The sequence below is a fragment of the Leptidea sinapis genome, chromosome 25, assembly GCF_905404315.1.
Source record: "Leptidea sinapis chromosome 25, ilLepSina1.1, whole genome shotgun sequence".
In the NCBI taxonomy this organism is placed as follows: domain Eukaryota; kingdom Metazoa; phylum Arthropoda; class Insecta; order Lepidoptera; family Pieridae; genus Leptidea; species Leptidea sinapis.
Window position 1 is genome coordinate 11,815,105 of NC_066289.1, and position 24,634 is coordinate 11,839,738.

Sequence of the window (24,634 nt, forward strand, 5' to 3'; positions counted from 1 at the left end):
AAAAAACGGAACTCTTACAGGATCACTTTGTTGTCAGTCCGTCCGTCTGTCTGTCAAGACCCTTGATCTCTGTAACGCGTGGAGTTGTCGAATTGAAATTAAAATGATATAAGTACTCACGTCTCTATAGACCTTTCTTTTCAAGACACTAATATTAAAGCTGTGAAAAAAAAACTGCGAAGTTAACATAAGTTAAAAAAGATACGGACCTCACTTCGCCTTAAGCCGCCAAAAAACGTTTATGTCGATAGGTACTCTCAAGTTAATCAAAATTTATAGGATAGTTTCTGTTGACATAAAACTATGGAATTTTGCAAGTAATACCGCCTTATTAAGTATACTAGTATGGGGAAAAGTCTTAAAATTATACAGTTGTAATTAAATCATAAAAAAAACAGGATCTTTTTGCAAGGAATGGCGGTCGAAATTTTGAATTAAGTTAGCCATGTCATGTGGGGTATCCGTAATTGACATGGTTAGCCAGTTAAGTAAGTTAACTGGCTAACCATTATCGTATGAAAGTCTTCATTGGCTTAAACAGATATTCGATTATTATTATGATTTATATAACATAGATTTCGATTTATGACGAAAAATGAAAAAAATACTTTTATGTAAGTATATGTAGGCCTCTAATAATATTATACATGTGTATATAGAACCCTCGGTGGGCGGGTACCACTCGCATTTGTCCCGTTTTTAACACATACAATTACTAATCTTCTAGAACTTCAAGAACCCTGGAGGGTTTTTTGATCATAAGTGAATCTAGCACTACTCACATTAAAATAAATTTAAATTATCATTTTCATAAAAGTATACTCCACACTATACATAATGACTACAATTACAGCACTAGAGCGCATTAAGCGGCATAACGCTCAACGTCGAGTGTTCCAACTACAACAAGGCTTCGCACAATCGAGCACTCTCAAAAGTACTGCTTTCGCGTGATGCGTAGAATAGATACCAACTCAGTGACAGGAAATTAACGTGTGTTTTTTCTATAAGCTGGTTATATTGTTTATTGTTGAAAATTGAAAGCTTTCGTTTCGTCGTAGTTTTTTAGAAATAATAAAACTTAATTCAGACTGTGTTAAAAAAATGTGAGTATGGATAAAGGTACAAATTTACCGAAAAATTATTTAAATATTCTTCGTTTATTTTATTTTGGTTTGAGCTGATGGTATTGTTACCAATGCTCTAAATAAATAAAACTAATGAAGGTACAAACATTGACTATTTAATTTTATATACCACATTTAAAATGTGAATACAATTTCATTTTAGATTTCTAAAGTATACACAAATTTATTGAACAGAAATATAAAATATTGTCAACATTGCAATGGCTTGATCAAATCATTTAATGAAGCAGACATAAATGCTTTCGTGGAAATGAATATATTTATCAAAATGAAGAAGACAACATCTTATTTTCTTATTAGATTGCTAACTCTATAAATTTTTTTTTCAACACTGAGCTTAGTACACACGCACTCTGCTGGTGCATTTTAAAACTAATTCATGCTCCAATTAAGCATCAGCACAATTCGGCATTGTGCGGCACCGAGTTGCATTATGCTCTTTAATTGGAAAACAATCAATGTTTCTAGAAATAAAACCCACATCTGGTTTGAATTAATAAAAGACAGTGATTATTAAAATTATAATACTTATATTTAATAATTATCATAATATCTAACTCAAAGCTTATTAATAATATAAATCTCATATGCCCTACATATGGTAGGGAGAGGGAGTCGGCATTGGTACACTCATTAAAGGCGAATCTAAATAATCCATTTCAGTAGTGGCCTGTGCGGGTTCTGCTTGAGTGTGTAGCTTTTGTTGTAAAGCTTCATACAACTTATGCACTGACTCATTATGTTGTGTACCAGGTTGAAGAGCCTTCATTAAAGTGTGAATCCTAGTTTCCGGTAATTTTGGATGAATGTACCATAGTAACTTCAAGAGATGTCGTGTAACATTGTCTTTTGATAAACCAGCAAAGAAGAACTCATCAAACAGCACAGTACTGAAGTCTTCACCTTGAAATTCATCAGGCAGTTGAATCAAAAGTGCGACCAAGGCATGCAAGAATGGATCAGAATATGCAAGATTGTTATTGCAACTACCTAATATGCTAAGAATTCTCAATAATGCACCTCTATCTTTTAATTTTGCTGCATGAAGAGTATAATACATAGCTAGAATACTGCAAACAGGGCTTTCTCTCATATAAGCTTCACAAGCATCAGGTGGAGGACCCGAGTGTTCTATAGTAGTGATGGCAGATTCTCTTTCATCTGGCGGGAGTTTATTATGTAAAGCGCGAACTTGATCATCAACCATCAGGGACATTAAGGCTGGCATATATTTTGTTACCACTTGACTGTCCAGTTTAGGCTCCTTAAATTCTTGAGTATTAATTATATTCCAAGAACCTAAGCCTAATGCCAACATTCTGAGTAATAAAATTAATATAGTATTATCCCTTGGAAGTCCTTCTGTGTTGATCAAATGATGCAAAATTTTAATAGCTGATGTAGCCAGAAAATTTACTGCAAATGGGTCACACAGGGTCATTGATAAGTCTCCAAGTATCTGTTCAGTGCCCTTCTTAACACCATCCAGAAAACCTTGTAACTCTCTAGATCTTTTTAAATCAACATTCTTTTCTCTGATGCATGCATCTAGGCACCAAGTGAATTTGTGACAAGGATCCACTGATATAATTTCTTGAACTTCTGCATCATGCAAAGTCATTAAAAGCTCAGCTCTTAGTGTACAATAGTGTATGTTTTTAGTACGAAGAAATAATGTTCGTAGAAATTGTAGAACCATATCATACAATTTGATACTTGTTCCTACCATGTGTTTTAGTTTAGTTACAACGGGACTTGCTCGTCTCAACTTAGGAGATGATGTGAAAAATATATTAGCAAAACTTTCATGATCAAATAACACATTTTCCTTTTCTCTTATATACTGACTCAATAAAGGAGACACTTCATCACCAAATAACGACTGATTGTCTTGCCATATTTGCCGTTTCACTTCAGTATCTGTATCATTGTACAAGTCACGATCTCGGACCAAAACTTTTAAATATTTGTCATCAATATGAGGTATATTTTTTAGAATTCCCATGATAACTGGTCTGAGAGCTTTAACTTTTACTACCGGAAAACTCTTAGCAAGCAGTTCTTTTAGCTTTTTTTCGTTACCTTTACCGTCTTTACCGCCTAATACGTTAATATGAGATATTAATTTGTCTCTTAATTCCTCTAGCACTGATGTGTGAAAATCTAGGCGTCGTACACCGTGCAAATCTAATAATGGCAGCATAGGCCGGAGTGAAGGCAAAAGTATTCCATTTTCAAGTTGAAATTCTTCAATTGCTTTCAGGGGATCAGTACAACTGGTCAATGCATCCCTAAGAAACGTCTGTCCTGGTACACCAACATCTTCTAAGCCAGTACCAGGTAATTTATTATGGGCAGCCATAATCCCAATGACTTTATCACTTAATTAAGAAAATTAATATGGTGCTAAACTAAAAACAATAATATTAAAAACCCAAGTTCTCGTAACAGTATTCTGTGCCCAAGTTGACTTCTGTCAGTGTCAAGTCAAATTCAAATGCCATGCCCGCCACCATGCCAAGAGAATACTTACAGTCCGTTCACAGTTATTTTACCTTTCCGCATCGGACGTGCCCGCGGGCACTGGTAATTCAAAAAACAATGAGAGCGGCTGTGCCGCGGGGCACTCTTTTACCTCATCCAGTTTTCACCCTTATTAGGTGTACAAGATGGTTTATTTGCCTACGCAGTTATGAACGAGTGAAGTCCCATACACATTTCGATCCGATACGATTCAAGGCCACCAATATTCGACGTCATAGCTTTACGGACAAAGCTCTTATGTGTTCACTTGTTCCCGGGCGGCGCAGCGAGCGGTCGTTATCAAGACTTTGCACGAAGATTGTTCTTTGTGGAGATTTTGGCTTTATTTTATAATGAACATATAATGTTCATTACAAAAATATAAAAGGAAATAAATAAAACAAGCAATTAACAATAATAACAATATTTATTTAAAAATATACCTATTTTTACACTTATTGTCGAATGAAAAAACTGTGTGAAATAAAAAAGAAAGACAATATGAATAATTTATACATGGTCTTATAGCTTGTTTCAATAGCTTTCAGCGACAGTCACTGAAATCACCCTAGTTATAAGCATTTTATAACTACACGTAAAATAATACGCACGGGGAAAACGCTGCGCAAGCGCCGAACACTTGCCGATCTAAGGTGTACATCGAGCGGCGGAGCGCGCCGATCCGGAAAGGTTTACCTCTGACAGAAGTCATTATATGTTTTCTTTATGTTGGTGTTCCTGTCGAGTCGTTCTGTGAAGTTCCTAGCGTTTTTCTTTCATATTTGTGATATTTCATCTGTTAGCATGCCGAAAAGAATTCAAAGTAGCGGAAGAAATATTACACTATCGGTGCGTAATTTCTGTGAAAGAGAAAAAGAAAATAATGCTCCTTTAATTCCTTCTACAAATGTTCGTCAACGAGTTGCCGCCATGACGGGTATGTAAATTAGGGTTACCCGTCTTTAGGATTTTTCCCAATTTTAGTGGAAACTTTGGTACTACACTGGCCTTCAAAAGTGAGTATCACACTTTTAAAATTGGGATAACGTTTTAAGTTCACAAGATATACTTTCGAAATAAAAAGGACTCCAAAGAGAATTTAATTTTGTACATAAAAACTTTATAGTCGGTACCTTCCTTTAAGAATTACCTTCTTTTAAGAATTGGCTGATAAAAACTTCAAAAACAAAACCATTCCGACGTTTCCGAATTACAATTTTACCATTCACATTTATCTTTCTGTTTTAAATTTTTTTCAAGATCGATTGGTCTTGTTTTAAAAATTTAAGCTAAAAAGCACATAACGTTTATTTATCACGCCTCTTTCAGTTGAAGAATGTGCTAGGATCATGGCTTTTCTGGAACTAGGCATCAGTATGCGTCGCACTGCAAGAATGGTGGGTGTGACGGTACGAACGGTCCAGAAGGTAAAGCGAAGGTACGAAGAGACTGGACACCATCTGAGGAGACCTTGTAATGGCAGACCCAGGTGTACCAGTGCCCGAGAAGATCGTTATATTATTTCCACTGTGTTACGAAATCGCCACCAAAATGCAGTTGAAGTCCAGCAACAGCTACTTCAGACCCGGAGGGACTACATTAGTGACAGTACAGTGAGAAGAAGACATGCTGAAGCAAATTTGAAACCCCGAAGACCAGCGAGTGGCCCAAAACTCGAGAGACAGCATCGAGTAGCGAGACTGCGATACGCCCGTGAACACATGCAGTGGGATGAAGAAGAGTGGTCAAGAATTTTGTTTGCAGATGAGTCTCGATTCTCCCTTTACACTTCTGATGGAAGGCAAAGTGTTTACAGGCGACCTGGTGAGCGATACCTTCAAGCCTGCATCTCAGAAAGAGTCCAATACGTTGGAGGCAGTGTACATGTATGGGCTGGCATATCTTCGAAAGGTCGCACACAGCTATTAGCCATAGAAAATGGCACCCTCACTGGGCAAAGATATGCTCAAGAGATTCTCAATGAGTATGCAGGGCCGTATTTAGCAAATATGGGTGATGGATCGATGCTGATGCATGATAATGCCCGGCCACACACGGCTCATATCGTACAAGAGTATATTCAGGAGGTCGGTATCAGCGTGATGGCTTGGCCATCAAGAAGTCCTGATCTCAACCCGATTGAACACGCCTGGGATGAGCTGGGGAGGCTAGTCAGAAATTGCAGACCACCATACCCTCAGGGCACTAAAGCAGACCCTGGTAGAAGAATGGGAGAATATTCCCCAACATCAGCTCCGAAACCTAGTGTTCAGTATGCCAAACCGGCTCGAAGCTGTAATCAGAGCTTGAGGAGGCAATACCAGTTATTAAAAATTAAATAACATGTAATACATTTTAGTTGATTTTTTTTACACTAAACTAAAAATGTCTATTTTCATTGTTTTATCTTTTTTAAGTTAAAAATGTTACTAATGTATAATTTTAGTTTCTAAGAATTAAAGCCTATAAAATTTGCAACAAAATGTTTGTAATCTTATATCTCTACCTTCTTTATATTAAGTTACCTTCTCATAGTTAAGAAAAAAAAAAAATTGAAAAGTGTGATACTTACTTTTGCAGGCCAGTGTAGTTAAATACTTTTGATAAGCTTACACAGATTTTTGGAGTTATTTTCATATTGTAATTATTATCATTTCGTATCTTACTGAACAGTTTATTAAATAGGAATAACGAACTTCGCTGTTGACGAAAATCTCCCGATCACTTAAATGTTTTTTATTTTAAAATAATATTATTAGATAGGCATATTCTTACAGATATATAAAAGTATAGTCTTACATTAAATAACAAAGCGAACGGAAATTAATATAATAAAATAGGTATAAATAATATTATAGTATAGGTATATTTTTTGTCATCGGAATCTTATAAAACTATTAAAATAACTTGTCGTATTATTTCTACTCTTATACCTGATACTATTCATTCACTGCATAAAAACCATTAAGTTCAATCGTTCATGCGTGCGATGATTCCCATCTGTACGAATTATCTCTCGGTACGAGCTGGTTCTCTGTACGCCACATTTTTTAGGAAGTTAAAACTGACTATAATAATAAATATATCACACTGATGTAATTATTATTGAAAATTAACCTTTGAATAACAAAAATTAAAATTTGATTAGCAAATTTCTGTAATGACTCCAAATATAAATTTAAATGCGTTCAACCGTCCCGATAACATAAGATCTTATTACAAAGTTTACGTTCAAATCATTATATTGTATGAAAAAAAAATATCATCAATACCGTAAAATTTAACTTGTCGTTTGAGGGAGTCATAGAAGCTAATTAAGGCAATATAACGCTCAGGTTAGCTTACCTAACGGCTAGAGGTAAAATAGCTGTGAACGCACTGTACGAGCCATGCAATTTTCATTTGAAATTGACATAAATAGCATACTGATTTTTTTTATTTTTTCCCGATACTGGGAAAGGCACTAGTTTCGCAAGTTTTGGGTACATATTGTGTCCACCCCTTTATTATCCCACTGCAATACCGTTAATTAAAATTTATTAAAACTGACAAAAAAGATGCATGTAATATAGTAAGTAGTAAATTTTGTATTAATAATAATACAAAATAATAAATGTTGTTTAAGTTAATATAAAGATATGACATAAAGTTTTTGTTTGTAACTTCTACAAAAAAGTTTACACGAAATAAAGGATCCAAACCATTATTTTCTAAAAAATATTGTCTCGACAAGTTTTGACCTAAGGTATCGGATAGTTTCCGAAATATCCACCTGAATCTGTCAGCTTTGTGTGATTTTATGCTCAGTAAGTGTTAGGGCCGTAAAAATTTGGATCGGAAATTTAGAGCGAGGTTAAATTATATTTTTACTGGCTCACTTGATTTAAACCACTTTGTTGGGTTTTTCTTGCTGACTGAACTATCTACAACTGTCATTCGATTCGACTATGAGTAAATAAATATATTCTTTGCCTTCGACTTTCAAGCCAGGTGCCGAGCAAGTATTGATTGATAAATTAGAAAACTAGGTATGTGCCCTGTCACCTGTGGTGCCGAGTATATTGTAAAATGATTTAAATATTCTTCTTTTATTGTATTTTGGTTTGAACTAATGGTCTCGTTACCAATGCTCTCAGTAAATAAAACAACAACAAAAAATAAAGTTGACAGTTGACGCTGAAGTTGATGGCAGACGCTATTACGACATTATCTTTGGCAGTCGCTAGACAAGCGCTAGAGCGACATAATATAGCGTTAATAATTTATGGATTTATTTATCTAACGTCCGAATTCACATGACACCTCGCGCGATCTTGACAGTCGCCTTCCGAGAGCAATAACGATAGCAGAGTTGGTATACGGCCGTTCCCAATATACTATCTACGGATAGAGATAAATTACTACCTTCTACTGCCAGTAATTAGCTGTGAATAATCTGAAGCTGTCCCAATATACCCGACAATTCATTCTTATCGCCTTATATTGGGACGCGTGAATTGCAATTTCCATACAAACTTAAGCTATACGTCCTCACACTGACAGACAGCGTGTACGGATAAGGTGAGTTACCGTCGATATGTTTATTGGGATAGAAAAATCAATGATAGTTACGATTTTTATCTCAAGTAAGAGATAGACTGAATATTGGGAACGGCCGTTAGCCGTTAAAATTTTTAACGTAAATTATAACACTTAAAAATAAAAAGTAACTATAGCTTTATATTTTACTGAGTGTTTTTATATCACCATTGTTAACGTTGAATTTAACCATTCATAATATGTTATGTAACCGCAATTCAGTTCTACCTATTACTTCCCATATCCATGACTAGATCCTAGGCCCTAGTAGTGGAATGTACAATAGTTTTAAAACACGTTATTGGTATTTATTGTAAATGTGTTAGTACTTAATTAAATACCAAATAAACTGACGTTCTACCTAAAGCGAACCTGTGGTGGGTTATTATTAGTGTAGTACTGAATTCAATTTCCCTTCACCCTCTCCGGCTTCCTTCAACCATACATTGTTAATTTAGCATTAGTACAACATTCTATTTATGTTCCCAACTACAAACTGAAATCTACAGAGGTTTTTTTTCGTCGATCGATTCCTGGGAGGTGGAAATATTAAGCCAAGTCTCTACCTATTTACAATGTGTTGAATACTAAATTATCGAATACGTGTAAATAATCTGTATGTGAAAAAATGCGTGCATAGATTCGGGCGCTGTAGTGTAACCTTAAATTACTGTTTTGTTTCTGTATTGTGTGTAGTTTCACTTTCATAAAATATTTAGTATTTCCTAATCGAAGACTTATTCTTGCAAGTGTATTATTACTAGGAGATATCGGTTTTTAATAGACGTTAGTGAGCACAGAATACACTTAATATAAATAATTATAATTAATTTTGAAGTTAAAATTATTACATTAGAGCATTTAATATTAATATGGTTAATGTTTTTCTGGGTAACAGTTTATAATAACTGATATAACTTTTAATAAACTAAGCGTTACCATTACACGTGTCTTTGCGCTCTAAAATATTACAGTTATTCCCTTGTTTTTATATGTTATTTGTAGTAGATATTTGATAAGTTTTTGTTTAAAAAAAATAGTTTAAAAAGTAAAATACGCATCAAATACAAAGAATAGAACACGTTTAATTGTACTTTCTTAGAATTTTTGATGTCCTTCTTACGTTTGGAAGTTTTTTCTTGAAATACATATTTTTAATAAATGACAATGATAGCGATATAGTATCTGGAATAGTAGAAATCAAGAAAGTGACATATAACTTTTTAAGATTCAAGAAAGAAACATATAACTTTTTAACTATGGAAAATAAATAAATCTAATAAAAAAATCCAATTTAAAATTATTTTTGTTTTATTTCCATTTAAATAGAATGACAACTACAATTCTGTACCTAAACCCGACACATCTATGTAATTTAATGATTTACATGGATAAGACGTTTAAAAAAAAAATAAAAACGATTTATTATTCGTTTTCGTACGAGAAAGTAAAATTGAAACAAATCTTTTTTGCATACTGTACATTGCACAAAATATAACACACTGTACATTACACAAATGACAAACGACATTTGAGCCAGGTGTCATGTTGATTCGCCCGGGTAGTAGGTATTTTGTTATTTAATTACTTCTATCTTTTTGATTACATAGGTACCATTGCGCGATTCCATAAAATTTGTCCCAAAAGTAAAAATATGACAGAAAAACAAAAAACGTAAGTGATTTGTAAATTATTTTTTGTGTGCGTTTTAAAACTTTATTTTCATCATGCGTATTTAATTTTAGCCTTATTTGTGGGGATGTTAACGGATGTTTTAATACGTTATTTTCTCGTGTAGAATTAATTGTAAAAAAATCAGGACCATTCGATGTTCTACTGTGTGTTGGAAACTTCTTTGGCGTAGATAATTCACAGTTGGATGCATATAGAATGAGAACAAAAAAAGGTTTGATATATGTGATTTTACTTGTTAGATTATACCGAGATTTTATATTTAGTAGAATAACGTGTTCACATTGCTTTTAGTTCATGTACAAAGTTTGTTTAACCTTTAGAAAATAAATCTTATTTACTTATTTTAGTGCCAGTTACAACTTATGTGTTTGGACCATCTGATGGTAATCATGTAAAATATTACTGTGAAGAAGGCTCGGAAATTGTGCCCAATGTAATCTATATGGGTAAGTTTTTAAAAACATTTGATTTGACAACATGAATTTTTATGTTTACACTTTAACAGCCAAACATTTTAACTACTGCTTTTGCTGAGCTTCCAATTTGCTGAGCACTAGTTCGGTGAATTATGCTTTTATATCATTAACATAAGCCTATAAACATAAAAATAATTTTGCTTAATACCAACTATTTTTATTCAATAAATCTTGTGTACTAACATATGTCACATATATTGTACTGAACATGAAAAAAGTTTTACTGCTACTATTTTGTTTGTATTAAGTGTGTATTATTTTCAACTTCCTGTTAAATATAGTTGATTGATTTGATAATAATGAAAAGATTAATTAAATTTAATTAAAATAACAGCCAATTTATATGATTAATCTTTATTATTTAAGGTAAAAGGGGGATTTTCACTACTAGTGCAGATGTGAAAATAGCATACTTAACTGGGTTATCAAGAAGAGAGCTAGGCAAGGACATCCCAATGTGTACATTTGAACCGAGTGACTGCAGTGCTGTGAGAGATGCATGTTACAGAGGTCAAACCGAATATAGAGGTGTTGATGTTTTGATTACAACTCTTTGGCCCAGTGGTATACAACAAGATGAGGTTCAAAAGGTATATCATATATTAATTTAGACTTCCTCAGAATTAATCATACATAATATGATTTTCAATGATGAGTTTTCAATCTATATATATAAAAATCAATTGCTGTTCGTTAGTCTCGCTAAAACCGATTTGGCTAATTTTGGTCTTGAATTATTTGTGGAAGTCCAGGGAAGCTTTAAAAGGTTTGAATAAACATGAAAATGAAAACAACAATTTTGATGTACGCCTTCGTTCAGAAATCAAATTGAAAGAATAGTTGAGAATGAATAAGTAATTAGAATTTTTATATCTTTCTAACTTTCTCAGGAGGTAAAAAGTAAACTTAATTTTAGGTAACTATAGTAGGTACATTAAATACAGTTGTTAACTATCTATCAGATTATTTTTATGTAGATTAATAAATCTTAAGCTTTGTCACAAATTAAATTTCTGAACACAAACAATTTTATTTGATATTTGACAACAAACTATATTATGTAGATTGATAAATCTTAAGTTTTGTCTTTGTTTTTATTTATCCATTGAGGCGGTACGAAGTCTGCCGGGTCAGCTAGTGTTTATATAAGTGCTAAACTTTGTGGACATACAACCCAATCAAGGAGTATGCAGTGGAATTATAAAAGTATCATTTTGAAGCACTTCCTTCGAAGCTGCATAGTCACAGAGTTTGAAATAACTTGTTATTAAATATATAATTATATATATCATATATAATATAAATCACACCCAGATTAATTTGTTTTAACACATAAAAGATGGGGAAGTCTTGGCATACTATTGACTGTTGATTATTAGTGCCAAAAATTCACATAACTAGGTCACAATACAGTAAATTATAATTATTGTATAAAAAGTTTTATTCATATTGAAACTAGGTGGATATTAGGATTTATTTATTTTAACTTGCCAATCTTCTTTACATGAGTTTTGTTTAAGTTTCAAATTTACTTGCTATTATATCATCTTCAAATGTTTAATTTTATAAATAAAGATTTTTTAAATTGCAATAGTAACTATAAACATCATATTTAAGGTAGATGTTGCAGAGGAAAGGTTATCAAACTTAATAGCTTGGCTGTCAATACATTTGAAACCGAGGTATCATTTTGTGCCATCTATTGACAAATTCTATGAGAGGCAACCATATAGGTAAGCAAAATTATAAATTCTATAATATTTAAAAAAAAATATAGATTAAATTTTCTGTGACTGTTTGTGCCGTTGTCATAATATGATGGCAGAGTGACTCTACCATATTGAAAAGCCCTTAACCTACTCTTATAACTCCCCTAGACCTGGTTGAGACTTCCCTATCGTTTTTATGCCCAGGGAAGCACAGGGCTAATATGTTTTATTTTTGTTTGGTTTTGAAAGCATCATATAAGTTTGTTTTTTTAATTTGATTAAATCTATGAATCAAATGCCCTTTTTTGAATGGTAATGATAAAATGCTTTTAAAACTATTAAATGTGTGTTATTATAATTGATTCCAAATTTTATTCCATTATTGTCCAATACTTAGTTTAATTCATAACAGTAAATTGTCTTGCTATCTAGGAATCAAAGTACTCACCAAGATTATAGAGAATGTGCAACAAGATTCATAGCATTATCATCAGTGGGGAACAAAGCTAAAGAGAAATGGATATATGCTTGCTCGCTACAACCTATCACAAAGATGAGAATGACAGATCTTTTGCAAGGCACAACTGATGAAACTCCATGCCCGTACGATCCTGACTTGTTGAAGCAACATCAACCAGGAAAGGTGGTCAAGGTGTGTTAAAATTAAAATACTCTTCTTTACTTTAACTATTTATTATATATGTAATATTTAGTAGATTTTTTAATGGCCGGCATCACAAGTTAATTTCCTTCCACAATAACTTGGGTTGAGCAGGCTATCAAATGTTAGGTGTATATGGCCACTCCTCGGGAGTTAAACAAGCAAACCAGGTTTATGAATAAGACCTGTATTTTTTTTATCAAAGAAGAGGACAAACAAACGTCCTGGTCACCTGGTGTTAAGTGATTACTGAAGCCTACAATCTCCTGCAACTACACCTTGTAAACTGGGCAGAAAGTGTGTCATTTATGTCTTCCTTACTAATATGCTTGCGGAAAATTTTATGACAATCCATTAATAGGATAAAGTGTGGCCTTCTGGCAGTGGTGTTCCTCACTTCACACATAAAAGGTCACATCCATTACTAAGTATTTTTGAAGTGAAACTTCTTTAGAATCGTTGTGATTTCAAACCGGATGCAACGGAAAAAACGACAGGTAAGAGACACAAATACTGTAGGATGAAGCCGGCAAAGAATGAGACAGAAATATGCATACTATTGAAGTGAAAACTTCTTTATCATCATTGTGATTTGAAAGTCGATGAAACGAAAAAGCGACAGTAAAAAGAGCAGTCATATCAATTCATAATATTTAACATGGGAGATTATGAGATAGGAAGCATAAAACAATGTTTTGGTACCAGGTGATCATAGTTAAGAAGAGATTGTCTTAAGTATGGCGCGAGTATACCTTAATATATTCTGACTCCAAGCGCACGACGTATTACTACATAGACACCAGGAGAACATATTATTATATAATATATTAGTGGTGGTAGGAATGTCTTTCATAGCGGTTGAAATCATGTGTCATCCTAGCAACACGTACCAGGAATTCATATGCAGCTTAGAGGTTCATGCACCATGCAGGTTTCACATCTGACATGTGTACTTTGTACGCACGCAATGTTTTTTTCATTTTTCTTACTCAAATTGTTTTTTATTATTAGACTGTTGGCCGTAAAGGTTAAGAAGAATATTATTTAAAACATTTAAATTACATGAATAAGAAAGAAAAAAAAGGGAGAGAGATCATGAGTTGAAGGGCCAATGTTCGGCCCTTGGCTTAATATTTAATATAATATAAAGTATTGTACTAAAATGAATAAAAGGTACAAGAGAGAAGAGTTATATTTTATTTATCTATGATGCCACATGTGAAGGTAGGGCTCACACATTACATGTACTGTGTATGAAACGAAGGGATGTGCGATTCCTATACTGCAGTGTATTGAAGCATAATTTGTACCGTCGTTAGGAATCACTAACTTTCTCTCTTTGGTAAAAATGTACTGTTTGTTGATAGAACATTCTACAATTTTGTTTGTAGATATCGGGAAATGGCCAGTTCTTCTTTAATATGGATACCCAAGATGACGATCATGGCAAGAGAAAAAGAAGGAGTGGAGATAATCCTGATAAAAAAAGAAAAGAAAATCCCGGTGAGGCTTTTTCATAATGCATAATTTTATGTTCTTATTTAATATGTGATGAAGGAATATAATATCATTATATCGGCCCACCACACTATGCTCATTGCATCTCTCTGCCCACACACTGCTCATCTCGCGCAAATAATCCCGAGAAAATATTGCTGGTCCTTTGACTCGCGCTCAAAAAACCAACAAATTAGGGAGTGGTGGGCATGATGTCCGACATGATGAATAATGTTGCCACACCTCATCTCTGCCTCCATTCCTCGCTACTTCCCATGACACTCGTTGAGTGTGTAGCAGGCCCAATAACTAGAAAACCGCTTCTGAAGAAAATCTGTTACATTACACAACTACAAGCATCCCAATTGCGCGCGAGCGAATGACAGAAGCTCCTTTGACACGGTATCAAAACAGCGACAGCGACGACAGCGAGCGGTTCGCCCTGCGGCACGTTCAAGCGCTTCAATGATGTCTTCGCCGCCCTAACCGAGTTCTGACACTCATTTTTTTTATAAGTTAGTTTATTTTTTGTATGGTCTTATAGCTTGTTTCAGTAGCTTATTTTTTTTATTATTATTATTATTGAACCAACAGCACACAAAAATTAGACTAATAACAAAATATTATGCGATGGCCGACTGCCAATTACAGGTTCACACTATTTATGGTATAACATTTAACGCTCTAATTAAACTATGATTAAATCAAAATAAAAAAATTAACTAATAAATATAAAGGTGTGTATGAGTGTATGTGTGTATGAGTGTACCTATGTGCGTATGAGTGTATGTGCGTATGTCTTAAGTCGTTTTCAACTCTTCGATTACAGTATACTTAAAATGATTTCCATCTTGAAAGAGCTTTTCGTACGGACGAATATATCTGTTGGTAAGAAATGTTTATTATAGCAGGTAAGGGTACGGCAGACCACCGAATTCTGTGCATAAATAGAGTGAGTAATTGGGACATTAAAAAGGGTGGTATGCCTTGTACGCTTATTCGGGATTCTAAATTGCATGAATGAAGATGTAAGTTCGGGGCAGTCAATTTTGTTGTTGCACACGTCATACAGAAATAACATATCGAGTAAAGTTCGCCGGTCTTTTAATTCCATTAATTTATGGTGGCTACAGGATTCCTCATAACTAGAATTTCTTATACATTTTCTCATATCAGCCTAATTATAAGCAATCTATTAATACACGGAAAATAATACACATTAACAGGCCGCTGCGCGCTCGCCAAAATTGCGCTGATCTATGACATACCGCGGCGCGGGGGCATTTCCCGATTACGGAAGGTTGGACACACGCCTGCTACCATGATTGTTATATTTGTATGTAAATATATTTACAGATTCGTGCTGGTTCTGTCTATCTTCACCAACAGTTGAGAAGCATCTGGTGATATGTGTGGGCAGCCATTGTTACCTAGCGTTGCCGAAGGGCCCGCTCACTCCGTACCATGTGTTGATATTGCCGATAGCGCATCATCAATCTGTTACAAAGGTATTCTTAATTAAATTGTTTTTTTTTTTTTTTCTACTTCTCATCATATGGTCTGGTGTTTATATATTGCTCGAGAAAAAAAAAACGATTAAAATTTTATTTCTCGATAGAAAACAATAACACAACATACCCTTCCGGGCCTTTTCACCGTGGTTGACATGGGTCAAATATGGATTTGAAATTAAATTTAGTTTGGTAGTCTTTACAAAATATTAAAAAAAATGTTTTTTGGCGCCAACGTATTAAGTTAAGTGCACTTGCTATCTCTTCCACCTGTATGTGTTGAGGAGGCTCATGTAGTTGAGCCGTGTCTTTGTGTAATAAACGCAGACTAGGTACAAATTATTGGATATAATATCATGTATTTATTATATATGATTGACTGCCACTAAACCTTTTTGTTTGAGAACCGATTGGAATGAAACAAACTAATGAAAATGAATAAATATTAACCATAACATCCAGCGTGTTTCGGAGAAGGTTTAATTATATTATGTTTGTTGGTGATTACTTATCGGGAACCTATAGAAATACCTACATATTCGCAATGCAAATAATTATTTTGTCAATGACATTTGTCATTACATATGACAATTCAAACAATTAGCGGGCGCGGGGCAATTTATATGGCAAAATAACGTTTGCCGGGTAAACCCTTGTTTATTTATATATTATCCTAAAATATTGATATAAATGGGCGGGATTATTACTTATCAGGTGAGTTGATGACTGAGTAACATTTCGAATATTGCAGGCGCCAGATGAAGTGAACAAAGAGATAAAGCAGTTCAAAGAAGTGCTGAAGAAGTTCTACTCTTCGATGGGAATGCTGGGAGTGTTTTTCGAGAGGAACTTCAAGAGCTCGCACATGCAGATACAATGTGTGCCCGTGCCGAAAGCGTGCGAGACGCAATTGTTAGAGGTTTTTCAGGTTTGTCTTCAGGTTTTAGAGAAAGTATTTAAGTTAACGATCTCATACACGAACGATCAGTACCTAAACTCTGGGTTGAGGACCCATCGATTCCTAAAGCGGGCTCAAAGTCACAAGGGTTTCACGAATTAATTTTTGTTTTGTTCCGATTAAATTATTATCCGTATGTATGTTTGTTCTTCTAGTGCACAAACAATTGTTGATGTCAAATAAATCGTTGACATACCTTTGAATACACATGGCTCGCCCTAAGCGAAGAATCGGCACAAGAAATATTTGTTATATCAGGAGGTCTACTCGCAAAATCGACAACGATACATTCGCAACGATACGACAATACTCCGAATATATCGCAATTACCCTACTCTGAAAAATGTTCGAATTCCTAATCGTTTATCGTAACCATAGACTAATGTTTTGATTTTTTTTACGATGTTAGAGTGAATGAATTATGCGCAAACCTTGAAAAACTAAATATTATCTGTGCTATGTCGCTGTTAAGTGTCAAAAGTCAAAACACAGTTTAGGCGTTAAGGACCATGCCAGACTCTGCACCATCAATTTGATATCATTTACACAAAATGTAAATATTCAAAAATTATGTAATGAATATAATATGACCACATAAAATTGAATGAATAATACAAAACTTGCGGATAATTAAATGTAAAAAAGTCGTCTTCCTATTTCTCAGACGGCCATTTGCATTATTTTCTACATAAACGATCAACAAAATGACTTAAATTACTTGGTAGTAAAAAATCCAGTTGAATAGTAAATCAAATATAATTATTTTAATAATATTTATTAAGTATGTATATTGTATGGCAAATATATCCATAAAACTTGAAACGATTATAGCCTAGGAGGTGTCGTTGAGATTATCGAAAAAGTGACGTTTGATTATTTGTCAAATTCGAATATTCGTCTCTGACACTTTTAACTAAAGAATAGGGTTAGGACCGATAATCCCGATTTATGTTTCGTTCGTTCAATCATCGTTTCGACAACATCGTTACGATGTAACTAAGAGTAGGATTCGACATGACTAATGCCAAGATATATCGAATATCGATTTTAGGAGTAGGCCCCCAGAAATTATAAGTTTGATGTGCAATCAATAAAGCTTACAGTGATAAAAATATAAATTTTAAATCGATTCCTCATCCTCTTCTCCCCTTATGTACAACCTTGGCTTTAACTCGAACTCATAAGTTATTTATATTCATTTAGGTCAATAAATTGCACTTATGAACGTCAAACAAAACTCTAAAAACATCATAAAATATAATAAATATTTTGTACCATTTACCACATCGAAAAAGTTTTAATGAGAAAATTGGCAAGAAACTCAATACCACTCCTTCAAATCTATATTGACAGCTAGTTATTTTACAATAATATTTTTTTATTTCAACCTATGCATAGTGCTTATGTTGTAACGTTTTCAGGATGAGGCTGGTATCAACCGAATTGAACTAGAAGTACTGCCGCCGTTCACGGAGATAGCTCAAGTGTCCCTGCCCGGGGCTCCTTACTTTCACGCGGAGTTGCCCTCCGACCAGATCTACGCGAAGACCAGGCAACACTTCCCTTTACAGTTTGGACGGTCAGTAGTAATTCCAGCAACCCGCCATTGCGACAACTATCAGTAACTGCAATTAATTATGTGAGGCTTTATTGAGTATTTTTCGACTCTCCCTCCCCCCTTGGTGAGATATTGTAAGATTTTCATCTCCCCCCCCCCCTTTAATATCACCCGAGATTCTTCAAAATTTATGTTTTGGCGGTAAACAATATTAAGAAAAAATAAATAAAACACAACTGTTTCATTACTTTTATTGAATCTAGCCGAATTTTACACCGTTTTCTGATAGAAAAATAATTACTTGATATTAACCAAGACCTATATCAAAATTTTTGTTTAATATCAAAATTTTAAATACTTCTACTTGGGTTTTAAAAAAAATTAGTGATGTCATAATTTTACTGATTAGGTTACGTACTTTCGATATCAGTTTTTTTTTTGATATCTGTAATAGCTAAGGAATAATCGCCTGGGAACACTTAACGATTACACCTTACAGAATATCCTTAGTAACAAAAATGATTCCTACTAATGTATCTGCGAGAGACTGACTCGCATTGACTTTTTTTACTACGCATTATAACAGGTGTTTCATTTTAAATGTCGTCTGAAACGTTGAAAATATGTTTTTTAGTTTCAGATCATATTCGAAATTCCATCGTATTACTGAAATAATGTGCCCCTTCATCATACTGAATAGTTCGGTCTAATTTGAAATGTATTTTCCAGAGATGTACTGTCAAGTCCACCGATTCTGAATTGCGAGGACAAAGCAGACTGGCGACAGTGTCTTTTGTCGCGTGAAGAAGAAGACTCCCTTGTTGCAATGTTTAGACAAAAGTTCAAGCCGTTCGACTTCACAGCCGATGTCGATAGTGATAGCGATTGATGAGAAATGTTTAGTCCCAAAAGAGTCATTACTGCAAGCGAGAACAAGATATCGGCAATACTGCTCGCTCTTTTTGTAACTTCGTGTCTACTACGAGCTGTGTACATTTCTATAGCCAGGATTGATATGAATTTAAGGCAAAACTACTTGACATTCGGCCAGACAATATTTAGTGTTACCGTAAATATGTTTTTTACTATTGAATAAAATATTTATTACTGTTGTGAATTAAATATTGAAAAATATGATGCTCATTCAATTAAATCTCCATTGGATTTTTAATACAGTCCTTTAAACAGTAAGGCCAATTAGCAGTTCAAATCAAGCACTTTCTCCGTGGGAAAGAAATGCAATAGAATATGGATTGTTTTAGGGACTCCAAAGATTGAGACCACATGACTGTGAATCTTCAGCTCTGTCGGAAACGATCCTTCCCAACCACGCTTGTGTGGATCGAGCTTTATGGCCCTTGATGAAAACACCATTCTTGGTAATAACCATGTTTAATAAAACATAGTCATTCTAAGAAGCCTTAACCATCCCCTCCACCCTTCATGTAACTTGCTATGTACAATTTTATTCAAAACGATTCCACCTTAATGAGATTATGATCAGTAATGAATTTCATCAATTGTAATTTTTATATCAATGATTGTATTGCGATAAATAAAATAACAGAAAATTTAAATGTTTTTATTTTCGTTCACATCGTACTGTCTATCAACTCATTTGTTATAAAAACATATATGTAACAACATGATTGACTACCTTACAAAATACGAGTATATAACAAAATACTAAAATGATATGGTACATTGACTAGAAATGATGGATACATGTGCCATCGTGTCGGAAGTTCGAGCGACTTTCGTTGTATACACATAAGTACTAACGTGATGTCATGGTGATGAAGGTATGTTTAATTTAATTTCGTTGGAGACACCCGTGAACTGCGGGGGCGGGTAATAAAATGTTTTGAAATAAATGCCATCTAGCGAGCAAGTTTGGTACTGACCACTTATGATTAAATAGTACACAGATAAATATTAGTACAGTATTATCTGTGTATTAAACTAATTAAAACTTAGTAGTTACAAAATGCACTGGTCTTAGATAATTGATACGCCCCTTGCTGTTAGGAAACGCATAACAACAGGCCAGGTTTGTTACTTTAGCATGACAGCTACGTCTTATACTATTATGCGTATATATTATATACCTATATAGGTATGATGTGTATGTTACTTTTAGTGTGTGCCCATTGCTGAAAATAGAGGACTGTTTACTGTTGTTCGCTGCTATATTTTTTGACGTGTTCACAGCTGTTACAGTCTCTCTTGACGTATAAATTGTCTAAGTGCAAGTTGTTGAATAATGAACTTTTACAGAATAATAAAGGTGCTCCATATACTTATCTATTTAACATTTTATGGCAAAAAGGATGTGCGATCCAGTTTATTCAGTAGACGTAAGGTCAGTTAAATGAGAACTTCAAATTACGTGCACTAGCAGATTGCAAAAAATACCTAAACTCTAAAAAAAGAATTTCTCTCCCGCCGCCGCCGATGCGTATTGTATTTTCTTTTCCTTCTCCGCAGCTGGAGTGTCGCGAACGAATTTGACAAGCTTTGAAAATAATGGATACAATCTTTGACGATTCGACCAATTCGTCAATTTAAATAAATCCAGTGTGCCGTCCGTAAACCGCAAGCACATCTATATCTTTCAATCGCCTGGTTTAACATTTACTTAGATATAAAATGATATCATGTTTTATGAATATTTCAATGTGTTATGCTAGGGATACTATTGGAGATTGCGTTATAGTAAAAAACATTTTTGCTCTTGAATATTACTAGAAATATTTGGCAGTTTGGAGCTCCGTAAACCTATGCAAATTCGATGTTGCCATCACCTAGACATCGAAAATATGTGTGAAAAAAAAGTAGACTTCGGACTCAAATTAGTAATTTCGCTTTCAGTCATGACAAAATGTTTATTTCGCTATGGTAACTCACTCTTTGTTTGAACAGCTTTTTGTCTGCAGCAAAACCATAGACATAACCACTACGTTCATAAAATAGACCTCGACCGTTGCTATTTATTGATATAAAAAAATGTCATAATATAATTTTTGCTGTTAATTGTATTTTTTGTAGTGATTATTTAATTATTTTATGAAAAAATAACCGATTTGAGTCCTGGAAATTCGCATCATAACTAACTTCAGTTTTAATTTAATATAAGCTGTTTTTATTTAACATAGGTGTCTAAAATTAAACTAAATTTTACTAAACACTACACAATGTATAAGTTCGCTTTAGCAAAAGGTATTTGTGCCTAGTTAGGTATATAAAATATATTTTAATTATACATAAGACAGTCTTTATTGGAATAATAAAGAGAACAGAAATGGTAATATTGTATTTATTTTTCTATATTCGAATACCACTAGGGTTGAAAAATTACAAACCCCACCCAAAAATACAAACCAATTTCAATCTTTTTGCCAAATCAGAGAAATAGTCGCAATAAGGATTAAACTTATTTATTTTAGAGAGTGATTACAAATTTCATGAATAAGGAATAAACTAAATAGTAATATTGGCCCGATTTGGCTGCTTTTTGTTTACTATTTCGTTTCACATTCAAATTTTTTTAATGATAAAAATCCACTTGAATTTAACGAAATTCTACACTCTTAATAAAATGGGTAAAGTGAATATGTAGAGGTAATTAAGCTACAAACTCAATACAAATTGTAATCCACGCACTATATTAATATATCTGTAGATATTAATAACATTTCCTGTAGCGTCACCATTATGAAACGACGCGACATAAAATTCAAGATGGCGGCATGCTTACATCAAGTTCTCACAATAATTTTACCATTTCTGCTAACAAGGTGTTGAAATTACAGTAAATGAATGAAACCAAATAAATAATTGAGGTACAGTACAATTTTACCAACATTCGTAAACTATTTCTACTCATTACATTCAATTAAATAGAGGTACCTACACCAACTTTCTGCCGCATTTACCAAAAACTACAGATTAGTGTATTGTCTCGTGTTCCTATTCACTGAGGATTGTTCCAGTTATATACTAAAGCGATTAGTGATCAAAATAGAATAGGAGCGTATCTCGCAGTATTAAATGAAAAAGAAAAATATATTTGCTCTCAGAATTGCGTGGCGTTTGGCGTCTTTACTCTTTTTTTATGTGAATACTGAAAACTAACTAAGTAGGTACGAGGTGGAAACTTCAAACCGAAATAATCAGTGTTTGTATACTTTTCTTGAAAAAAAAAAGCGCCGTTGCACTACCTATAGTACATCCTCTGCAAAGAAACCTCTCCCTGGTAGGTAAGTGTTTACTATATTTTCGAATACAATGCAAAGGGTCAAACTAGTGGCTCCTATTCTAGTTTTGATTGTATGTCGGTATAGTATTATTAACAAATCATTAACCAAGAAATATTACAATAGGTTTTATCTAGATGATCCTTACGTCGATTGAACAGTGTTTTCATTACTATTTAATACATCGTAAGGATTTTAGTAAGCGTTCTAAATTTGATTAATAACTTAGGTACATGGCAATATAAATGTATATTAATATAATATAATTACCTGTTTACAAACAAGTGCAAAAGCAATTGATCTACTGATAGTTAACATAAGTTTTTTTAGTACCTAAGGGTTATAAATAAGATAATAAGTAACTTAAGTAAACTCCGATAAAACACATGTGTATTGAAGCAAAAAAAAACTTTGGTTTTAGAAATTATTTGAAATCGATAATCGATTTATACCTACATCATCCAAATTATTCTAAAATACATAAAGACATAATTAGTGATGATGTTACTACTAATACCTAGTGGTTTCTGTCTTATTTCTCTGACAATATAGAAAAGTATTATAGGTAGGTAAAGATAAAATGATTAAATAAACCAAACTTCGGAAGTTGCGCATACCAAACACAATATATAATAATATTGAAGTTTAATTCTCGAAACGATTATAATTTCACGAGTTAAAAATAAAAACGATCAAATTCGTCCGAAGCTGACAAATTATATTTAATTTCCTGGTTGCTTTTGTTTCGTAGGAATACTTACGCTATGGTTTCTAGTGATTTTATACTTCGAATCCTAAATATCTATTGTAATAAATTTATTTTCCAGTTTTTATTAATACACCAGTATTTTAATGTCAAATTTCTTTAACGCGTTATTTTTTATTTTCGTCAAAGAAGTTTAATTTCTTGCATAAGTATCTTTTCTTTGTCCACATGCTGCCATAGGTAGTCTTTGAAAAAAATTATCGTCTTTTCATGGCAATTTAAATTCAACATATAATTAAAAACATGTCAAAACGTCTTGGATTTTGAATTAAGACTGCAATGTTCGTAGTTAAGTAAAGACAGATAGATTAAACGATGTTACCATAAACTTTACAACAATCAAACAATTATTATTTTATATTGATAACTTTCCCATTATATCCGTAACTAAGTTTTAAGACATTGGTCAATAAGGCATTAAGTTTAAAATATATTTTTTTTATTTTAATTATTGTTCTTCTTAGTTACATATCGATAACCGTTAACACATTTATTACAACAATATTTACAGTGTCCTTTGGCTTGGTAGCCATAGATAGACACAGCATATTAAGTACGAATAAATTATATTAATACAGTTAATAATAATTTATTCATATAGGTACTCTTTAATTCAATGAGTAGGTACATTTTGTGGCACTAATAATTAATTAGCTATATCTATCTATCTACAATTATATATACAACTAATATCTGCTATTTGGCAACATTGTAGTTTATTTAACTGCGCGTAACTGATGGTGATACGAACCTTGCTGTTATTAGAAATAGGCCTTTTTAACAAATTGTGGATTTAAATTTTTAATAATAATCACATTAAGTATTAGACGTCAAAATGCCTGTTCAACAAAGAATTAATCTGTAACTTTTTAGTTAAGTCGAGTATTTTTTTGATAAAAGGCATGAGTACGAAAACGTACAGCATCAAAAGTACATTCCGATTGTATTTAAGGGTTTAATTAGACGTTAATTTGAAAAGCTTCCCGCGATACCTTGGAATCGCTGCCGTGCGTGGTGACCTGGGTGTGTGCCATGTGACCTCTCTTGCGACGATGGTGTCCCTCGCACTCAGTGTCGTCGGAGAAACGAGAGGGGGGATGGATGTGGTCGTTATATGGGTAATTAGATATACTGGAAATAAAACCGAGTGCGAATTTGAGAAAAACCAATATTTAATTTGAGTATTGATTTGTCTAAGTTCTATCTAAGATCATCGAGATATTTGCGTTAGACTTGACAATTTGAATTAATGAATGAAGATAAAATCACCTAGTGGAGTATTGAGAAACTAGCCATAG

At 33.4% G+C, this 24,634-nt stretch overlaps 3 protein-coding genes across 6 annotated transcripts in view; 1 reads left to right on the top strand and 2 right to left on the bottom strand.

The window, feature by feature from the left end:
• Positions 1-1,655: 1,655 nt before the first annotated feature.
• On the bottom strand, positions 1,656-3,614 carry LOC126971935 (negative elongation factor B). Its single transcript, XM_050818450.1, has one exon. The coding sequence runs from the start codon at positions 3,508-3,510 to the stop codon at positions 1,741-1,743; it is 1,770 nt and encodes a 589-aa protein (XP_050674407.1). The 5' UTR covers positions 3,511-3,614; the 3' UTR covers positions 1,656-1,740.
• Positions 3,615-9,757: 6,143 nt separating this feature from the next.
• LOC126971937 (CWF19-like protein 1) lies at positions 9,758-19,891 on the top strand. Of its 4 annotated transcripts, XR_007731011.1 has the most exons (12): positions 9,758-9,923; positions 9,995-10,155; positions 10,292-10,390; positions 10,787-11,010; positions 12,038-12,153; positions 12,562-12,781; positions 14,182-14,293; positions 15,644-15,795; positions 16,550-16,726; positions 18,178-18,335; positions 19,044-19,383; positions 19,577-19,891. XR_007731011.1 is itself a non-coding variant. In XM_050818455.1 (11 exons), exons 1-11 carry the CDS (start codon positions 9,904-9,906, stop codon positions 19,201-19,203), a joined length of 1,599 nt encoding a protein of 532 aa, XP_050674412.1. In that variant the 5' UTR covers positions 9,758-9,903; the 3' UTR covers positions 19,204-19,891. The 4 variants fall into 4 exon arrangements, 3 of the variants coding, with proteins under 3 accessions (XP_050674412.1, XP_050674413.1, XP_050674414.1); XM_050818455.1 differs by having other exon boundaries at positions 19,044-19,891; XM_050818456.1 differs by having other exon boundaries at positions 9,901-9,923; positions 10,048-10,155; positions 19,044-19,891.
• LOC126971920 (cell adhesion molecule Dscam2) overlaps positions 19,883-24,634 on the bottom strand; it is a 51,698-nt gene continuing 46,946 nt past the window's right edge. Inside the window, exon 27 of the mRNA XM_050818420.1 lies at positions 19,883-24,467. Within this exon, the coding sequence (XP_050674377.1) occupies positions 24,296-24,467 (172 nt within the window). The 3' untranslated portion in view covers positions 19,883-24,295. The remainder of the gene's footprint in view (positions 24,468-24,634) is intronic.

What these genes read in the sequence shown, in the direction of transcription:
- LOC126971935 (XM_050818450.1), bottom strand. Translation starts at nt 3,510, where the DNA reads ATGGCTGCCCATAATAAATTACCTGGTACTGGCTTAGAAGATGTTGGT.
- LOC126971937 (XM_050818455.1), top strand. Translation starts at nt 9,904, where the DNA reads ATGACAGAAAAACAAAAAAC. An exon ending in AACAAGATGAGGTTCAAAAG is followed by an intron (nt 11,011 to 12,037) that starts GTATATCATATA and finishes ATCATATTTAAG; the next exon opens with GTAGATGTTGCAGAGGAAAG. An exon ending in AATTGTTAGAGGTTTTTCAG is followed by an intron (nt 16,727 to 18,177) that starts GTTTGTCTTCAG and finishes TAACGTTTTCAG; the next exon opens with GATGAGGCTGGTATCAACCG.